The sequence below is a fragment of the Trachypithecus francoisi genome, unplaced genomic scaffold (assembly GCF_009764315.1).
Source record: "Trachypithecus francoisi isolate TF-2019V2 unplaced genomic scaffold, Tfra_2.0 Lachesis_group11, whole genome shotgun sequence".
NCBI lineage: Eukaryota > Metazoa > Chordata > Mammalia > Primates > Cercopithecidae > Trachypithecus > Trachypithecus francoisi.
Window position 1 is genome coordinate 36506512 of NW_022681456.1, and position 21554 is coordinate 36528065.

The 21554-nt window shown below is 37.9% G+C and overlaps 1 protein-coding gene across 1 annotated transcript in view; it reads right to left on the reverse strand.

The window, feature by feature from the left end:
* Positions 1-562: 562 nt before the first annotated feature.
* CFAP54 (cilia and flagella associated protein 54) overlaps positions 563-21554 on the reverse strand; it is a 373684-nt gene continuing 352692 nt past the window's right edge. Inside the window, exons 68-69 of the mRNA XM_033220975.1 lie at positions 15193-15322; positions 563-989 (exon numbers count right to left, since the gene is read on the reverse strand). Of these exons, the coding sequence (XP_033076866.1) occupies positions 15203-15322 (120 nt within the window). The 3' untranslated portion in view covers positions 563-989; positions 15193-15202. The remainder of the gene's footprint in view (positions 990-15192; positions 15323-21554) is intronic.

Here is a 21554-nt window from a genome sequence, read left to right on the forward strand (position 1 = left end):
TTCCTTTATTAGCATGATCTGCATTAGCAAGGGATTCATTTTCATTCTGAAGACTGAAACCAATTTCATTATCTGATAAAAATTATCTTCTCATATGCTATAAGAGGCAATTCTCGTCATTTATGGTCTCATTAGGTATTTCATCTACCCAATACATCTCCTCAATATTTCTTCCCGGAAGTAATCAACTTGTGGCTCAACTAACAATATTTTGGACTAGGGATTCTTGTTTCTGTCTTCCTTCTCTCTTTTTTCCCATGCTTCCTCCCCACCCCCACCAATACAGTTACTGCATCATCTCCCATGAATCCTTGCTATTTCCCTGTCTTCCTAAAACATTTTGTGGAGGTTTCATGTTAACATCTATCTGCATTGTTGTACTGTGAATTGTAAGTTTACATTTTTGTTGCCTTTAATATGCTATCAGCATCTTAAGGGATAGGCCACAGCTTACGGATCTTTGTGTTTTTAGAGCCTGGAACTATGTCTAATACAGAGCAAACCTCCAAAAATGCATATTGAATAAACAAAGGACTAAATACACATGCATGCTCATTTTTATCAGAGTGTAGTTTTAATTTACTGGAGAATTTATTCTTTTCAAAACACAGGGAGAGTAGGGAAGCCAAAGCAACTTGACAAAGAAATAGATCAGCTGGACAAATTGAGAGCAAGCTGAGGTGATATACAGACCTTGAACTCACAGAAAAGATAGTAGTTAAACTGTCCTACTGGGAGCTAAAGCACCTATGAAGCTGCAGAAGGCCAGTGATCAACAGCAAAATCTCAAAGCAATATCTAGAGTATTTGTATATATCATAAGAAATCAGATGGGGCAAGATCCAAGTTTGAACTGGAGGCTTCTGTGCAAGCAAGACATTGAATCATGACCACTTCTTCTCACCAGATTTCCAAAGGCTGACAGATATTGCTGAAAAATTCCTCAGTTTGTTGTCACACTTTTGATTTATTTCTCAGTTTTATCATCCCTAGAGGAGGAAAAAAGAGTAATACCTTGAATTTCATATAATTTTCCTCATTTCAGAAAGTGCATACTTCATTTCACCTCACCTGTTAAAAATTATGCTCCTGCGCTAGTCCCCAACAGACCTGACCAAACCACAATGGAGTCACTCATGCTGAATGCCACATCATCAAACCAAAACTTTTAAAAAGCAGAGATCCCAAAACAGAACAGAACAATTTTTCCTGAAAACAGAAGATTCCAGTTTACCTGAGTGAGTGTAATAGGGAAGTCCCTCGGTTTGAACTCTTACAAAAAAGCAGCCTGATATTAACCAATCAGGTTTTCTTTTCTATTCTTCTGTTTCCTTGTTCCTACCTTATAAAACCCACTGTTGTGCCATTGTCCAGTAGGAGATCTCATTCTGTTCTGCAGAATGGAGGCTGTCCCTGATTCATGACTTGCAAATAAAAGCAAATTAGATCTATAAATAACTTTGTTGGAATTTTGTCTTTTGACACTATATGCATATTAGAAATGTAAAGAATGTTGAAATACCATACTGTGGAATTGAGATCAATTGCACGGGAGTGTCAACGTGCCCCTACTGGCTGCTTGGAGCTGGATCCATTTTAAGGAAACAGAGTTCCCCAGAGGATTTTGATCATGTTAAGTTTAAAATTCTATTAAACTTCTAAATGGAGACGTTAAGTAGGCAGGTGGCTACAAGAATCTGGAGATAGGAGAGCACTCTGGGTTGGAGATAAAAGACTGGAGGATTTTGGCATATAAATGGTACTGGATAGGGTTATCTTGAGTGGGAGTATGGAGAAGACAAAAGAGAACATATGCTATGGAGAAGCGAATTTTTTGTAATTAAAGTCAGGTAATCTTTGAAGTCTTCGGTCAGCAAATCATAGCCCCCAGGTTAAATCTGGACCACTGCCTGGTTTTTGTTCAGTTCCTGAGCTAAGAATAATTTCAAATTTTTTATGGTAGGGAGAAAAATGCAAATAATATTTCATGGCACATGAAAATTATAAGAAATTCAAATTGATTTTTAAAAGTTTTATTGGAACACATCTATGCCTTTTGTTTATATGTTGTGTATGGTTGCTTTTGCACTGTAATGGCAGAGTTGACTATTTGTAACAGAGACACAAAGCTAGAAGATTTACTATCTCACCCTTTATAGAAAAAGTTTGAAGACCCATGTATTATGTGAGAATGTGTCTTGGAACTGCTGTGACCACTGTTGCTGCCAGCAGGAAAACTAGACTGAAGACAAAATGTCACAAGGAAGAGGGTTGCTGAGATAACTGCTGAGAAATGAATGACAGCTCAGATGTGAATCATGTACTTCTGGATTGAGTCAAGCCAGAAGCCCATCTTACCTCCGGAATCTTCAGTTACATGAATGAATAAATTTCCTTTAGTGTATAACCCAGTTAAAGGTAGATTTTCTATTATCCAAAACCGAATGATTCTTAACTAATACAGTTGTAAGATCCAGATATAATCTCAGTTCTTTTTGCCCTTAATATACCCAAACTTGACTCAAACCTCCCATTTCATAACCTATGAAAGTCTAAAACTATTTCCATGATTCCTACAAATTCCCCAAAACTTAAGTTCTCATGATCCTTACTCCAGAAATACCATGTTCAGGATGCATGCTACTTTTCAACCATTCTCCCTCATTACTAGCTTCTCAAACATACAAACACATTTTACAACGATCATTTTTGTGAGTTTAGTAATTTTACTTAATGTTTGAGGGATCACTGTAATGGGTCACTTAATCCACTGTACAACCTTCTGTCATCTGATGACTATCTATTCTTTTCTTCCCTTTCTCTTTTATTTCTCCAATTTCCAAAGCAAATAAATTCTTCTCTTTGCAGGATAGGCAGCCATTCCAGTTTACCTGGAGCTGTCTCAGTTTGGGGATAGTCCCAGATTTTGCACTGAAAGTCAATCTCAATTCTGGAAAAACTGGGAAGATTTGTGACCCTGTCTCCTGTCTCAAGTAATTTTACCTGCTCCTCTGAAGCATCAAAGCTACCCCACATCAATGGCTCATAGACACCACTTATTCCAACAGACTTATCAAAATACCTTTCTAACCAAGGCACCTCTGTCCTAAATGAGAATTACGGTACCAGATGTTTAAAAAATAAAATATCTCATCATTAAATGCAAACACATTTAGAACTATGTCATCTTAACAAAGTGATGCTTTCATCATTATAAAACATTTTATTTCACCTCTGGCAGTATCCATTTTTGAAATATACCTTAATGACGATACAGCGACACCAACTTTCTTATGTTCAGTGTTCACATGGTCTCCACTTCTCCATACTTCTATTTTCAACCTGTTGGTGTCTTTTATTTAAAATAGAACAATCTCTGCTTTTAAATGAAAGTTGTGGTCAATTTACACAATATAATTAATAATATGGCTAAATGTAAGTCTAGTGTAAGTTATCTAGATTAATAGGCTGACTTTTTTTTTCTTTCAGCACTTTTAAGAAGGCAACCCATTATCACTTGGTCTCCAATGTTTCTGATGAGAAGTCAGCCTTTATTCTTATTGCCCCCTTCCTTAGGACTCTGTTTTTTCCTTCTGGTTGATTTTAAGATGTTTTTCCTATTTTTGATTTTCAGAACTGTGACTATGATTTGCTTGGGTGTGGTTTTCTTTTTATTTATCTTGCTTGGAGTTCATTGAAATTCCTAAATCTAAAGTTGGTTAATATTTTAAATCAGATTTGAAAAAAACTTTTACCATCCCTTTTTCAAAGGACTCTTTCCTTCCTATCTAGAACTTCAGTTGCTTCCTATCTGGGACTCTTTTCTATCTTTCCTTCCTGTCTTAGACTTCAATTTCACACATGTTGAAACATGAACAAGCCATCATAGCTCTGAAAGTTTTGAAAATAATTTTTTTCTCAGTGCTGAGTTAGATAATTTCTACTGATCTGTTCAGAAGTGTACTGTTTTTTTAAAAAAAAAAATTCTGTAGCAACCTAATTTGCTAAGTCCATTCAATGAATTTTTAAATTTCAGATATATTTTTCCAGTTTAAGGATTTTCATTTGGTTATTTTTCTATTTCCATATCTATCCCGATATCTCCCATCTCTTTATCCATTATAGCAATCTTTTTCAATGGATTATTTTACATGTAAAGTATAGTTATTTTAAAGTCTCCATCTGCTAATTCTAACACCTGGGACTTCTGGAAATGTGTTGACTGTTTTTTCCCTAGATTGTGGATGATATTTTCCTGCTTCTTTGTATATAAAGTAATTTTTAATTATTTAAAGTACATTGTGGGCAATATTGTTGAGTTTTGTTCTAGCATACAGTTAAATTACTTTTATCTTATGGAGGTTTGATGGGTGGGCGTATTTTTGGCTTGCTGTCAGGTCTCATTTGTAGTCCTTGGTTCTAAAATTCTTCTTCTTAAGGTAGTCCCTTACTAGGGTTTTAATGAAAAGCACAAATAATTTCTTAAGTCCCTTTTCCTTGACTGGACTTGAATTACAAAATGTGTCTCTCCAGTACCATGCATCTGTTGAAATCTCTGGGGCTTAGTTCTTTTAGCCTTTCAGCTATGACTCTGCATTGAATTCTCTAGAGTCTCATAATGTGTATGTATTTTTTGGTAGTCAGCTAATAGTTTTAGGAGAATTTGTGCACAGATTTTGGGGCTCGCCACACTGTCTCCCTCCTTGTTGAAACATTCCCTCCTTTATTTCTAATTACTCTGGCAGACCCACACCCTGACTTCTGAATCCTCAGTCCAGTCATTCAGTCTCTTCCTGATTGCACTCTGTCCCTTACGTATTTTGCAAGATGAGGTGTGCCCTCAGAGAAAAAGCTGTTTAAATTTGGACCTCACTTAGTTTGTTTCCATATTTCAAGGATTACCATTCCTCTGGTTTCTGCCTATTTTTAGTCATTCCCCAGGGACTTCAAACAATCATTTTAATTCTGATTTTATGATTGTTTGCACTGTTTTTAGATCTAGAGTTCAAAATTGCTATTGGCAAATGGTAGTTCAATAAAAGCCACTCTGCTATCACCAGAAATGAACTCCTATCACTATCATAAAAAAAAAAACCAAACCAACACAAAACAATAAATAACCTCTGATCCTTCTAGATAGAAATGAACTTCCCCCAAAGATGTATGTAATAATATAAGAATGTAATAATGGTAAGAGCTACCTGTTACTGACCATCCAATATGTGTTGGACATTGTTCTAGGTGCTTTATATATCCTAAATTTACAGATGAGAAAACTAAACTACAGAGAAGTTAAGGAACTTGGCCAAATTCATGCAGGTGGTAAAAGGAAAGCCAGGACTATCCGATGTCATAGCTAACTCCCTCATCCATGATGCTATACTGCTATTCAAACATAGGGTAATTGTCCCTTGATGGAAACAACTTAGAGGAGACTTAACCTTGTAGTACAGAATTCAACTAAATAACTTTTATAGTTCCTTTAAACGTAATAATCTATTTTTTTATTTTATTTTTATTTTTTTGAGGCGGAGTCTCACTCTGTCGCCAGGCTGGAATGCAGTGGTGCGATCTTGGCTCACTGCAACCTCCACCTCCCAGGTTCAAGAGTTTCTCCTGCCTCATCCTCTGGAGTAGCTGGGACTACAGGCGTGTGCCACCACACCCAGCTAATTTTTGTATTTTTAGTAGGGATGAGGTTTCACCATGTTGGCCAGAATGGTCTCGATCTTTTGACCTTGTGATCTGCCGGCCTCAGCATCCAAAAGTCCTGGGATTAAAGGCGTGAGCCACCATGCCCGCCTAAACGTAATAATCTCTTTTCTTTCTTTCCTTCCTTCCCTTTTTTCCCTTCCTTCCCTTCCTTCCCTCCCTTCCTTCCTTCCTTCTCTCTCTCTCTTTTTGACGGAGTTTCGCTCTTGTTGCCCAGGCTGGAGCGCAATGGCACAACCTCGGCTCTCTGCAACATTTGCCTCCCAGGTTCAAGCGATTCTCCTGCCTCAGCCTCCCAAGTAGCTGGGACTACAGGCATGCACCATCACACCCAGCTAATTTTGTATTTTTAGTAGAGAAGGGGTTTCGCCATGTCGGTCAGGCTGGTCTCCAACTCTCGACTTCAGGTGATCCACCTGCCTTGGCCTCCCAAAGTGCTGGGATTACAGGCATGAGCCACTGTGCCTGGCCCATAATAATCTATTTTCTTACAAAAATTATAATTTCAAGTCAACTAAAAGTATTAATTTTCATGTCAGAGAAATTAGTTTTCCTCAATCACCAATCCAGAAACGTATACATCAAATAGTATTCCCATATCAACTCAGCTCCTGCAGAAATGTTTCTCTTTTCTCTACTTTGGAATTTGAGTTGTAGCACCTCAAGCAGAACTATGTACTTGCAGTTACCTGAACTGCTGAAGCACTACTTGTATACTGTGTTTATTCTGGATGCAATGTCAAGATTGATCAACCAACTTATTGCAAGCAGTTCGAAGATTCAGCCTTTGAAGTCTTGAGAAACAGCCATTTTGGTGTGTTTTTTCCATACAACCCAAAATATATTTGAAAAATATTTTTAACCAGCAAAATTGTTCTAAGAAAAACAAAAAACACATTATTTTTCCTCATACAAAAATTAAACTGTTTTTAAGGTCAATAAAAACATTTGTTTCCTTGATATCCCTCCCTTGCTACATGTCTCCCAAATAGTTTTAAACTAGTCAGAAATTAATATTGTTTTGCAAAAATAAAATACATGACAAATCCTTGAAAGAAAAGTCTATAGTCCTTGAAATGATCTATAAAATGTGTGTTATTTTCCTGGGGGCTGCTATTGAAGACAGTTTTTTTTTTTTTTTTTTTAAATGGGATGTTATTATCAGGATTCACAGGAAAACTCATTTTCTGGAATGAGTACCAGGATCACTAATAGCAATGCATCTCCTAAGTATGTGGTCTGTTTTTTCCTTAAAATGCTGTTGATCTTGTAAAGCACTGTATTTACTTGTTAACAAGTGCTGCAGGAAAGCATACAGCCAATCTATGGTTGACTCCTAGTGAATGTAAAGGATGAATGGCACGTTTAAAAAATTAAAAGAAAAAGAAAAGGGCTCAACTCCTGGCTCCATCTTACTTTTCTACCACGTTGTCTTTGCTTAATTTTTCTTGTCTGGTTTTAATTAATCTTACCACTATTTTGAATGCATACTTATAAGCTACCTTAAATTTTTTGAGCAAGTTCAAATATGAATAACTAAATGGTCTAGATAAGACTGCCACAATTTAAAAAATAAGAACCACTGAACCATAAACAAAAATGGAAAGGAAAATGAGAATGTAAAAAAAAAATTCACAAAAATACATAAAAAGAGTTTGTATTCTTGTTATTGAGGGATCTTGGAAATCTCAAAAAAAAAAAAAAAAGAACATGCAAGTAAAAAATTGAGCAAAGATCCTGAAGAAGCATAACAACAGAAAAATATATAGTGGACCAAACAATGTGAAAAACATTCAACCTCAGAAGTAGTCAAATAAATATAAATATAAACTTAAGAATAAATTTTTGTACAAAGTGGGAACATAAATTTATTTGTTTCCTTGAAATCTACCTACTTTGGTTCCTGACCTCAAGGAGAGGACAGATATGCAAACAAGCACGTGCAAAATAGAACGAGTGTGGTAAGAGCACCTATGTGTTACATGGAGACACCAGGGAGGAAGTGGTACGGACAGGCTCCGTGGTGGAGGAGACGCCTGGGTTGAGTCCGGAATGAAGACTTGAGGCCATTAGGTATGAGTCTTTTTAAAAAAATTGATGAATAAAAATTGTGTATATTTATCATGTACAAATATGTTATTCTGAAATATATATATACATTGATTATTATTATAGAATAGCTAAATTGAGCCAATTAATATATGCATTTCCTCACATATTTTTTGTGGTGAGAACAGTTAAGATCTTCTCTCAGCAATTTTCAAGTGTACAACACATTGTTACTAACCATAGTCATTATTTTGTACAACAGAACTCTTGAACACATTCTTCCTGTTAAATGGAAATTTTGTATTTTTTGACCAACATCTCAACAGCCCCTCCCCTAGTCCCTGGTAACCACTCTCTACTTCTATGAGTTTAACTTTTTTAGATTCCATATATAAGTGAGATCATACAGTATTTGTCTTTCTGTGCCTGCCTTATTTAACTTAGCGTAATGTCCTCCAGGTTCATCCACGTTGTGGCAAATGACATAATTTCCTTACTTTTTTTTTTTTTTTTTTTTTGAGACAGAGTCTCGCTCTGTTGCCCAGGCTGGAGTGCAGTGGCCGCATCTCTGCTCACTGCAAGCTCCGCCTCCCGGGTTTACGCCATTCTCCTGCCTCAGCCTCCCGAGTAGCTGGGACTACAGGCGCCCGCCACCTCGCCCGGCTAGTTTTTGTATTTTTTAGTAGAGACGGGGTTTCACCATGTTAGCCAGGATGGTCTCGATCTCCTGACCTCGTGATCCGCCCGTCGCGGCCTCCCAAAGTGCTGGGATTACAGGTTTGAGCCACCGCGCCCGGCCAATTTCCTTACTTTTTAAGGTGGAATAATATTTATTATGTATACACACACATTCCACATTTTATTTAGCCATTTATTCATTGATGGAGACTTAGTTGATTCCATATGCTGGCTATTGAGAATAATGCTGCAATGAACACAGGAGGGCAGGTATCTCTTAGACATGTTGATTTCATTTCCTTTGGATATATAGCCAGTAGTTAGAATGCTGGATCAGATGTGAGCTTTCTGAACAAAAGGACTGCCTAAGTGTCACTGCTTGTGTGCACAGTCCCTGTTATAGTACTGGAATTTGATACATATTTTTTAAAATAAAAAGAAAGGACATTTTTGCCAGCAAGCAAAGGACCAGACTAATGAATAAGATCTATCAAATGAACAAATGTATGCTTGAATGAATGAGCTCAGTTTGTCAGAGAAATACTAATGTATCTATGAAAAAGAGATTAAATGACCAGCCTCCAAAGGACAAAATGAAGATTTAATTTTTTTCCTCCTATGGATCATTACATATACTTTATTACTAGGAAAACAAACTCTGGACAATTCCTTTGGCCCTAATTATATCTTGATCATTATAACTGCATTTCATCCAAACCCCAGCAGGTCTAAACATTTTCAACTTCAGCATTTTCCCAGTCAATAAGCTCTGAAAAGGCCTGTCTATGTTACACTCAGGGAATATAAACAGTTGACTCAAATCTCAATACTTTTCTGAACATTGTTTTGTTTTATTTCTGGCTATTAGGGAAAATAATTAGATAGGCTATAGAAAATGTATTTAAATATTAACAATGGTTATTTTACAGTGGTCGACTTCTGGGTAACTTATTTTCACCTTTCAATATTTTGTAGATTTTCTACATTAGTTCCAAATTGCTTTTATAATAAGAAATCAGTCCAATAAATTCTTGTGAATCTTGTGGGGAAAAATTAAGTTAGGCAAGTTTTGAAATTACTTAGAAATATTTGAATTTTTTAGAAATCTACTCAGTTTTCACATCATGTACAATTTAAAGGGATGGTTCAGGGTGGTTTGTACTTGGGCAGAATCTGGTTTTACACCTATTCCATTCTAAGCTGTTAAATACAAAATGTATTAAAGTTATCTTAAATATCAAACAGGAACAAAAGCAATTAATTTTGAATAGTCTCCAAAGTTCCAGTTGAAAATGGTTATTTTTACAGGGCTCATATATTACAGGTTATGTTACAAATTATTACTTGTTGTAAAAAAAATTCCCATGCCTCTTAACCCAGCTTTTTAACTAATGAATTTAATTATGAAGAAAACTGCTGTCACTGAAACCTTCTTCTTTATCATGCCTGTACTTATAACAAAAAATATCTGTTGCTATGGAAATTTTAGAGTCAAAGTTGCAATTCATAAGGCTCTACTAAAGTGAAAAGTGGAAATAGAAAATGAGTGTTGGTAAAGAGAAAATTCTTTCTTAATATATTTTTTAACATCAATATTACGGATGATAGATGGATTTTACAAGTAAATCTCATTTTGCATAACAGTCGTGTAAAAAGTTCTGCATATATCTAATTTTGGAAAATCAAATAATTTAAAGTATAATGATGAACTTACAATGGATAGGAATTGAACAGGGAATCTGACTCAATTTAATTAAACATTTATTAAGACTCTACTATCTCATATTAAAATTTAATATTTTCATAGCTTGAGTTTTCTAAAATTGGGCATATGTATATAGTTTAACATTAGTTTCGAAATGATTTTAGTTGTCATTAAAACCCAAAATAATGAAACCAGATGTGAACTACTCAGTTCCAGTCATACAATGAGATGAGAATCGTAGTTCAATTTATTAGTTATTTACTGATAGGTGAGCCAATAACTATACAAAGCTTGCCAGCCAACAAGATGAAGGGAATCGATGTGTTTGTTTTTAATTTATGAGACACATTATGTATGCAAAAGAAGTAGAGACCAGTATAACAAACATTCAGCTTAAGAGAGAAAATTTTACAAAGACAAATGAAACCTCCTGAGCATTTTTCCTAGAGTTCATCGTCCCTCCTTTATCCAAGAGGTGACCACAAACCTGAATTTGGTGTCAACCATTAGTGAACTTGTGTTAAAAATATTTTTAGTATATATGTACTCAGCCATAAATACTATATTATGTGTTTTGCCTGTATTTAAGCTTTATACAAATGGTATATTACATATATCCTGCAACACTTGATTTTCTTTGACTAAACCTGCTTTTGAGATGAATCCAGATTGACATATATCTCTGTTATGATTCCATTTATGAATGTTGTTTAGTGTTTCATTATTTATTTATAACTTCTATAAAATATTATCCTGTATGACTATGCCACTATTTCTTTATCCATTCCACCTGATGGATATTTCATAGGTTTTCCTTTGTTTTTGCTATTATAATCAATGTGTCAGAAATTTGCACAAGTCTTGTTGGGCAAATAGGTCAGAGCTCATTTTGTAGAATATACTATAGCATTTCAAATGAGAGAAAATGGCAAAGAGTAGTTAAGCAGTGGACTTCTGGGTTCACTGTTTTCTCCCCAACCCCATTACGGGCTTGTTCAATCCTATGCATACGTAGATAATATTAAATAAATAATAATATTCAAATCTTTTTTATGGATGAAGATGTGCTGGATGACATGTATATTTCATTTAAGTTTTCAGGTTTTATGGGCACCCTATAAGTTCCATGATGCATTAGGAAAAACAATGTGCCCAGTCTCAAACTGAATGTAACCTAAAGTAATGTGGAGCAGGTTCACACACTTATGACACTCTTGAGCTACTGTTTTAAGGTTGTTATATGAAAACACATACAAAACTATGTGTCCAAGGACACTGTTAAGAGTCAAATGAGCAGGGCACCTTGAAGTGCTCTAGGAGTCCTTGGAGGCAGACACCCTTCTACATGGTCATTTGAACTGGATGGAGGACTTTGCACGATGTTGCTCAAAAGGGGAAGGAAGGGCAATGCAGACTGCAGGCAGAAACCAAGTTTCTGGACAGTACATTTCTACTCTACAGAAATTTACCATTTTCCCCCTGCAATTCAGTGATGAACAGGTCGGCTGAGCTGGGGACTGTGAAGTGCCTATGCATGAAGTGAACCAAGACCACCACATTTAAGCCTCTGAATAGCTGGCAGGTGGTCAATTTCTAAAGCAATCTCTTAGAGGTTGATATGGAGAAAGATACGGGAAGTGCTGCAGTTTTATCACCTATCACTTAGCTGCTGGCATGGGCTTCTCTTCCCTCTTTCCTGACTTCCCTCCCCTGTGTCTGCTCCCCTTCTTCTCCCCCTTTCAGCTTGCCTCCTGTCATTCTCTGTTATAATTAAAACAAATAGAAAACATTGCAGGTGTCTACTATAAAGCATTCGCAGATACTGTATATTTTTAAAAACCAGCTGCAAATTGTGTAATTTGGTCTTTAAAAAAAACTCTGAAAGACATTTCTGGAAATAAACACATCTTTCATCCTGCAGATTTTGAATTTTCTTTTTGTTTGTACTTCAGCCCAGTTCATCATCATTTCCTTACTGCCTTGCACAGAAAGTTACAGCTTTAACTAGTGAGTGTTGCTCCTATTTTAGAAAAGATGGGGAATTTTGAAATGATGGTTTAAAATGGGGAAACTGTTACTGTATGGTCTGGTGCAGTTTTAGACAGTATTTTTCTCAGGCAAAACAACACTCAAGAATAACAGCATCTGTAAGAACTGAAAGTGAAGAAAAAAATAAAAGAAAAAAAAAGTGCTGAAATGTTATCCGCAATAGTTGGAAGGGATCTGCCTTCCCCAGAGGAAACCAATATATTAGCACAGATAACAGATAACACTGGGGACCTCCTTCCATGGATTCTTGGGGCATCCATTCAGATCTGCAAGTTATTTTTTAAAATATGCCCCCAGGGCAGATGACAGGTGTCCCAGTTTTAGCTTGAACCTCAGCTATGTCTTCCTCTCCTTTTACTATCCAATTTCCTAGAGCTATGGAGTGGGTAGAAGAAAGGTGCAGAGGAGGCCAACTTAATGGTGAAGAGCTCAGATTCTTCTGGGAGGATTTAAATCCTGGCTCTACTTCCGACTAACTGTGATTGTTAGCCAAGTTATTTAACTGCTTTTTGTTTTTGTTTCCTTGTCTATAATATGGGGTCAGTAATACTATGTGCATCATGGTCATTATTCTTGTGAAGACAGAGGGAGAAAATACACTGAAGCACTTACAAACATGTGCCTGGCAGGTAAATGCTCCAGAAAGGGTTGGCAATAATGGTAGCAGTAATGATGGTGGAGTGTTGGTGATACCTCCACCTCCTTCCTTTTTTTAGAACTCCACAGTGCCATCTTTCCTGGATTATATCCATCCATTCATCCATCCATCCATCCATCCATCCATCCATCCATCCCTCCATCCATCCAACAAATATTATAGACCTATATGCCAGGGTTCTATGTTCTAGGGTTCTATAAAAATAGTACAAGCACTTACGTTCACTAAAGTAAAGAAAAATGAAAGTATCTAACTAGTAAAGACTTATTAGTGACAAAAACCAGAAGATGGGCATTTGCATTCACAGGAAATTAGCATGAGGTTGAGGTAAGTGGTCTTGGTTATGAGTCATGCTGTCTCCATACCTATAATAAATGTGTAGGTACTTTGTTGCACCTTTCTTGACCTTGGTAACTAGCTTTGCATAATAAATTAAACTCCCACCATTGAGAAATGCAAACTCTTCTACGTGATCTCTAACCCAGTAAAGAAATGTGCAAACCCCAGTCTCAGACCAAAGGACTCAGAAGCCATCTTTGTATAAGAGCCACTACCATCCAAATGGCTTTTCTGTTTGAATCAAATTTTATTTCATATGAGGGTATAGACATCAGGCAACAATTTTTCCCTTTGAATTCATGAGTAAATATTTGGTTCTTCTTCTCTTTCATTAAAACATGGTATCCTATCGGTCTTCTTGTCTTTTGTTTCTTTCCCTTTCATTATATCTTGCATTCTTATCTGCCCTGGAGACCAGGCCATCATTCATTCCACTCATTCCTTTCATTCATCCAATATTTATTAAATGCATACTAGTGTCAGGAACTTGTCACTTCTCTCCTCAGTCACTTGTAATGGCACCCTATCATCTACTGATTCAATCCTGAAGTCTTCATTCTAGTGCTCCTTACAGTTTATTTTCCATCATGACTGTGCACACTCCAGGTAGGTCACAGTCAAGTCCTTTGAATATAAACCATGTGTATTTTTATTTTTATGCCTCTGTTCTCCTCTAGTGCGCCCCCTTCTAGCAAAATTTTTTAGCAAATTTTCAACTACCAAAATCCTTCTTATCCTTAAATGCTTTGCTAAAGGCTTGTTTCCTCTACATTGTATTGTAGAACAATTCTACCTTCGCTGTTCCCAGACTTTAGAACTTCATAGATGTCTACATTTAAAAGCCTAGGGACTAACATAAAGTTGCTATTTTTTCTTATATTATCAAAGGAGACTACTTTAAAATGCCAATTGCCAGCTACTATTACTGTTGCTTCATTTTTTTTAAAAAAGGCCTTTTTAATACTAGCAGGAAATTCAGAATAGAGGATGATACATTAAACCAATTTAGCTTTAGAAAAACACATTTGTGTTGTTATTTTTTTTAAACTAGGAGTATTCATTCACTGACTAGCATGTGGGAAGAATTCGCATGTGGCATTTTTAGATGATAGACAAAATGAGTCAGAAATGCACGGTCCTTTTCCAATTTGGCAAGGAGACAATGCTCCCAGCACTCTATTATTACATCAGGCATTGTGCTAAGCACCTTATTACTTCAACTCACCTAATCAACACACACAGCAATCCTATAGGATAGATACTAACATCCCCATTCTACAGATGAGAAAATAAAAGCTTACAGAATTTAAGTTAATTCCCCAAAGTAGCAAAGCTAGCAAATGGCAAAGGTACTATTTAAACCCAGGTTTATACAAAGTTCTAAAGCTGGCACCCTAAAATTCTATGCAATATTGCCTCTCAGAAGTATAAAATATGGAAGGTCTCATTTGCTTCCCAAACCATTTAGAGAATTTCCAAAATTGAAATTAACACATGTTGGGGTTTAATCGAGGGTTCTTCAAGACTAGCGTTAGTGACATTCTGGACTTGATAATTCTTTGTTGTGGGAGCCGTCTTGTGCATTGTAGGATGTTTACTCACTGGATGCCACAAGTACTCTCCAGTGCTAACAATCAAATACATCTCCAGACGCTCTCAAATGTCACCTAATGGACAAAATCACTCCCAATTGAGAACTACTGGTTTAATCCAATCTTGCTTTATGGACCTGTCCAAAAACAACCTAAATGATTCCAAACGTGAAAACAGTTGCACTGTGCAAAAACTTGTTTTCTATGAATAGCTCTGTAATACAGTTTTAATAAGCAACAGCAGTGTCATTTAATTCAAGTACAATTTAAGACATTCCTCAAAATAATAATTTTTAAAAAAAATTTAGCTTGTGTAAAAAAACGATTTTATTTTTGTTGTTATAAGAGGACCATTCCAAAAACTTAGTTCAAACCACGAGAAACAACAATTAAATCCTTTATAAGGTTACCGTATAATGTTCAGGGAATAATTGACACTATCCAGTTGAAAAGGCTTCCTCCTGATAAAATGCAACCATTAGCCAGATCAAAAAGTCTCTCAAGATTGAATATAGATGGCAGCGAGATATCAAATGGGACCTGAGGAAAAGCATAAAAGTGTTCATGAAATGCATTGTTTCAAACTGTTGACAAAGTTTTCAAAATACCCAAATACCAATTTCTAATAATTGTATATGAAAGATAGTTAACTTGTGTGCCTCAGGTAAGGCACAGTTTCATACCTCTAAACTGCCGAAATGGCACATATATCATTCTACATCCTATTAAGATTCATACATGAGCCTATAAAACAGCAAACACTTCTAAAAATATAGACTATTTGTATTTAGGTGATCACTGTACATGGTTCTAAATGTAAGACTTTTGGCCCTTCTCCTAATAAAACGCTTTCCTGCATAACAGACTGACCAGCTGACAAATCTCCCTCTCTCATTTGGAGCATAAGTCTTGACACCGTGAAGAAGGACGCAACAGGAAATTATGTTTGGAGATCAGTGCATCTGAAAGAGGCACCGTGTTACCCTGAATGAGAGCTAGTACAGCCAAAGTCATCCTGGGCAGGCTGAAAAATGGAAAATAAAGACTGCTTTTGTGGTCATAGCATTGGTTATTGATTGGCAGAAGGACAGGAAGGAGAGAACAAAAATGGAGGAAAGAAAACAAATGTTTGCTGGGGACCCACTTCATGCCGATCTAGGTATATACTTGTGTAGAATGACCACAATGAGTTACAGCCTTCTGGGTCCGAATCCTGGTAAAAAGAAAATATAATAATAATAATAATTAGAGAACAAGTTTTTATTAATTTCTTGTCTACCTGTTAAATGAGCCAGTCATTCGTCTTATTCTTAAAAAAACATAATGAGGCCGGGCGCGGTGGCTCAAGCCTGTAATCCCAGCACTTTGGGAGGCCGAGACGGGCGGATCGCGAGGTCAGGAGATTGAGACCATCCTGGCTAACACGGTGAAACCCCGTCTCTACTAAAAAAAAATACAAAAAGCTAGCCGGGCAAGGTGGCGGGTGCCTGTAGTCCCAGCTACTCGGGAGGCTGAGGCAGGAGAATGGCGTAAACCCGAGAGGCAGAGCTTGCAGTGAGCTGATATTCGGCCACTGCACTCCAGCCCAGGCTACAGAGCGAGACTCTGTCTCAAAAAAAAAAAAAAAAAAAAAAAAACATAATGAACCTAAATGTGGATATTCCATTTGGAGGCTGGTTTTTGTTAACTTTTTTGTCACTTTATTGGATTAAAAAAAAGATAAAGTATTCCAGTGTTTTCCATAACTACAAACAATAAAGAGGTGAATAAATTAAAAATTAATAATATTTGCCTTCCTTGATCAATCCTAATATAATCAATGTTTCCAGATTGGAGGGTATCCTTTCAGATGGTTTTTTCTTTTTTTAAAAAAAATTGAATTATTAGGTCCATTATTTGCTTTTTCAATTAGCAATATGTAAGATAAATCCCTCCTTAATCAATTCAGGGAGGCAGAATAATTACATGGTGTTAAGAATGTGCATCCTGGGGTCTGACGTGGTGGCTCACACCTGTAATCCCAACACTTTGGGAGGCTGAGGCTGGAGGGTCACAAGGTCAGGAGTTCAAGACCACCCTGGCCAACAGTGAAACCCCGTCTCTACTAAAAATACAAAAAATTAACCAGGCATGGTGGTGGGTGCCTATAATCCCAGCTACTCGAGAGGCTGAGGCAGAAGAATCGCTTGAACCCAGGAGGCGGAGATTGCAGCAAGCCAAGATCATGCCATTGCACTCCAGACCGGGCGAAACTCCATCTCAAAAAAAAAAAAGAAGAAAAAGAAAAAGTGTGCATTCTGGAGTAGGACTGCTTGGTTCAAATTCAGACCTTACCACTTACCAGCTATGCAAAACTGGGTAAAATGTTTGATCTGTTTGAACTTTAATCTCCACATGCACAAAATAGGAATTATCTATTTTGAATTGATTTTTGTATATGGTATAAATAAGGGGTTCAGCTTCAGTCTTCTGCTTATGGCTAGCCAACTACCCCAGCACCATTTATTGAACAGCAAGCCTTTTCCCCTTGCTTGTTTTTGTCACAAAATCAGATGGTCATAGGTATGTGGCAACATTTCTGGGTTCTCTATTCTGTTCTATTGGTCTATGTGCCTGTTTTTGTACCAGTGCCATGCTGTTGTGATTATTGTAGTCCTGTAGTGTAGTTTGAAGTCAAGTAACATACTGCCTCTAGTTTTGTTCTTTTTGCTTAAGATTGCCTTGGCTATTCAGGCTCTCTTTTGTTTCCATAATTTTAGTTCCATTAATTTTAAAATAGTTTTTTCTTGTTCTGTGAAGAATGTTGTTGGTAGTTTGATAAGAATAGCATTGAATCTGTAAATTGCTCTGGACAGTATGGCCATTTTAATGATATTGATTCTTCATATCCATGAGCATGGGATGTTTTTCCATTTGTTTGTATCTTTCCTGATTTCTTTGAGCAGTGTTCCATAAATCTCATTGCAGGGATCTTTCACCTCCATGGTTAGCTGTATTCCTAGGTATTTTATTCTTTTTGTGGCAATTGTGAATAGTATTGCCTTTCCAAAACTATACAAACCCTGAAAGATAACCTAGGCAATACCATGCTGGACATGGGAATGAGCAAAGATTTCATGACAAAGACACTAAAAACAATCACAACAAAAGCAAAAATTGGCAAGTGGGATCTAATTAAACTTAAGAGCTTCTGCACAGCAAAAGAAACTATAAGAGTAAACAGACAACCTAGAGAATGGGAGACAATATTTGCAAACTACACATCTGACGAATGTCTAATATCCAGCATTTATAAGGAACTGAAACCAAATTTACAAGAGAAAACCAATCACACTAAAAAACAGGCAAAGGACATGAACAGACACTTCAAAAGAGGACATACATGCACCCAAGAAGAATATGAATATAAGTTCAATATCACTGATCATTAGAAAAATGCAAATCAAAATGATTATGAGATACCATCTCATACACCTGTTATATTAAAAAGTCAAAAAATAACAGATGCTGGTAAGGTTGCAGAGAAAAAGGGAACATTACACACTGTTGGTGGGAGTGTAACTTAGTTCAACCATTGTGGAAAGCAGTATGGCGATTCCTCAAAGAGTTAAAAGTGGAACTATCATTAGACCCAATAATCCCATTACTGGTTATATACCCAGAGAAATATAAATCATTCTACCATTAAGACTTCAGACAAGCACACAAATGTTCATTGCAGCACTATTCACAATAGCAAAGACATGTGTATTGGTCCATTTTCATACAGCTGTAAAGAGCTGCCTGAGACTGGGTAATTTATAGGAAAAGAGGTTTAATTGACTCACAGTTCCACATGGCTGGGGAGGGCTCGGGAAACTTATAATCATGGCAGAAAGCAAAGGGAAAGCAAGCAACTTCTTCGCAGGGTCAGAGGAAAGAGAGAACAAAGAAGGAAGAGCCACTTTTAATCTATGGGATCTCATGAGAACTCACTATCACAAGAACAGCATGGAGGACATCACTCCCATTATCCAATCACCTCCCACCAGGTCCCTCCTTGACACATGGGAATCACAATTTGAGATGAGATTTGGGTAGGGACACAGAGCCAAGCCATATCAACATGGAATCAACCTAAATGCCCATCAATGACAGATTGGATAAAGTAAATGTGGTACATATACACCATGGAACACCATGCAGCCATGAAAAAGAATGTGATCATGTCTTTTGTGAAATACGGATGAAACTAGAGGCTATTATCCTCAGCAAACTAACACAGGAATAGAAAACCAAATACCACATTTTCACTTATAAGTGGAAGCTAAATGATGAGCACTTATGAACACAAAGAAGGAAAAAACAGACACCAGGGTCGACTTGTGGGTGGAAAGTGGGAGAAGGGAGAGGAGCAGAAAAGATAACCATTGGGTACTGGGTTTGATGAGGTTTGGCTGTGTTCCCACTCAAATCTCATCTTGAACTGTAGTTCCCATAATCCCCATGTGTCACGGGAGGGACCCAGTGGCAGGTAACTGAAACATGGGGACAGCTACCTCCATACTGTTCTTGTGATAGTGAGTTCTCAAGAGATCTGATGGTTTTATAAAGGGCTTTTCCCTCACCTCACTCTGCACTTCTCCTTGCTGCTGCCATGTGAAGAAGGATGTGTTTGCTTCCCCTTCCACCATGATTGTAAGTTTCCTGAGACCTTCCCAGCCCTGCAGAACTGTGAGTATATCAAACCTCTTTTCTTTACAAATTACCCAGTATCAGGTATGTCTTTATTAGCAGCGTGAGAACAGACTAATATAGTAAGTTGGTAACAGAAGTGGGAGACTGGTGTAAAGATACCTGAAAATGTGGAAGTGACTTTGGAACTGAGTAACAGGCAGAGGTTGGGGACAGTTTGGAGGGCTCAGAAGAAGACAGGAAAATATGGAAAAGTTAGGAACTTCCTAGAGACTTGGAGGGCTCAGAAGACAGGAAGATGTGAGGAAGTTTGGAACTTCCTAGAGACTTGTTGAATGGCTTTGACCAAAATGCTGATAGTGATGTGGACAATAAAGTCCAGGATAAGGTGGTCTCAGATGGAGATGAGGAACTTCTTGGGAACTAGAGTAAAGGTGATGCTTGTTATGCTTTAGCAAAGAGACTGGCAGCATTTTGCCCCTGCCCTCCCTAGAGATCTGTGGAACTCTGAACTTCAGAGAGATAATTTAGGGTATCTGGCAGAAGAAATTTCTAAGCGGCAAAGTGCTCAAGAGGAAGCAGAGCATAAAAGTTTGGAAAATTTGCAGCCTGACAATGCAATAGAAAAGAAAAACTCATTTTCTGGAAAGAAATTCAAGCCTGCTGCAGAAATTTGCATATGTAACAAGGAGCCAAATGTTAATCACCAAGACAATGGAGAAAATGTCACAATCTATGCTCCAGGGCATGTCAGAGACCTTCAGGGCAGGCCCAGGGCCTAGGAGGGAAAAAGGTTTCAGGGGCTGGGTCCAGGATGGCTCCTGCCGTGTGCAGCCTAGGGACTTGGTGCCCTGCCTCCCAGTTGCTCCAGCCATGGCAAAAAGGGGCCAAGGTACAGCTCAGACCATGGCATCAGAGTGAAAGCCCCAAGCCTTGGCAGCTTCCACATGGTGCTGAGCCTGTGGGTGCACAGAACTAAAGAATTGAGGTTTGGGAACCTCCACCTAGATTTCAGAGGATGTATGGAAACACCTGGATGTCCAGGTAGAGTATGTTGCAGGGGCAGGGCCCTCATGGAGAACCTCTGCTAAGGCAGTGCAGAAAAAAAATGTGGGGTCAGAGCTCCCATACAGAGTCCCCACTGGGGCACTGCCTAGTGGAACTGTGAGAAGAGGGCCACCATCCTCCAGACCCCAGAATGGTAGTTCCACTGATGGCTTGCACTGTGCACCTGGAAAAGCCACAGACACTCAACACCAGGCGATGGGGGTGTTGGGGGGCTATACCCTGCAAACCCACAGGGGCAGAGCTGCCCAAGGCTGTGAGGGCCCACCTCTTGCATCAGCAAGCCCTGGGTGTGTAAGATGGAGTCAAAGGAGATCACTTCAGAACTTTAAGGTTTAATGACTGCCCTATTGGATTTTGGACTTGCATGGGGCCTGTAGCCCCTTTATTTTGGCCAATTTCTCCCATTTGGAATGGATGTATTTATCCAATGTCTGTACCCCCATTGTATCTAGGAAGTAACTAACCTGCTTTTGATTTTACAGGTTTATAGGTGGAAGGGCCTTGCCTTGTCTCAGATGCGACTTTGGACTTGGACTTCTGAGTTAATGCTGGAATGAATTAAGACTTTGGGGGACTGTTAGATGGGCCTGATTGTGTTTTGAATTGTGAGGACACGAGATTTGGGAGGGGCCAGGGGCAGAATGATATGGTGTGGCTGTGTCCCCACCCAAATCTCATCTTGAACTATAGTTCCCATATTCCCCATGTGTCGTGAGAGGGACCTGGTGGGAGGTAATTTAATCATGGGGGCAGTTACCATCATACTGTTCTTGTAATAGTGAGTGAGTTCTCATGAGATCTGATGGTTTTACAAGGGTCTTTTCCCCCACTTCGCTCCACACTTCTCCTTGCTGCCCCCAAGTGAAGAAGGACATGTTTGCTTCCCCTTCTGCCATGACTGTAAGTTTCCTGTGGCCTCCCCGGTTCTGCAGAACTATGAGTCAATTGAACCTCTTCCTTTACAAATTACCCAGTCTTAGATATGTCTTTATTTAGAACAGACTAATAACAGGCTTAATTCCTGGGTGAT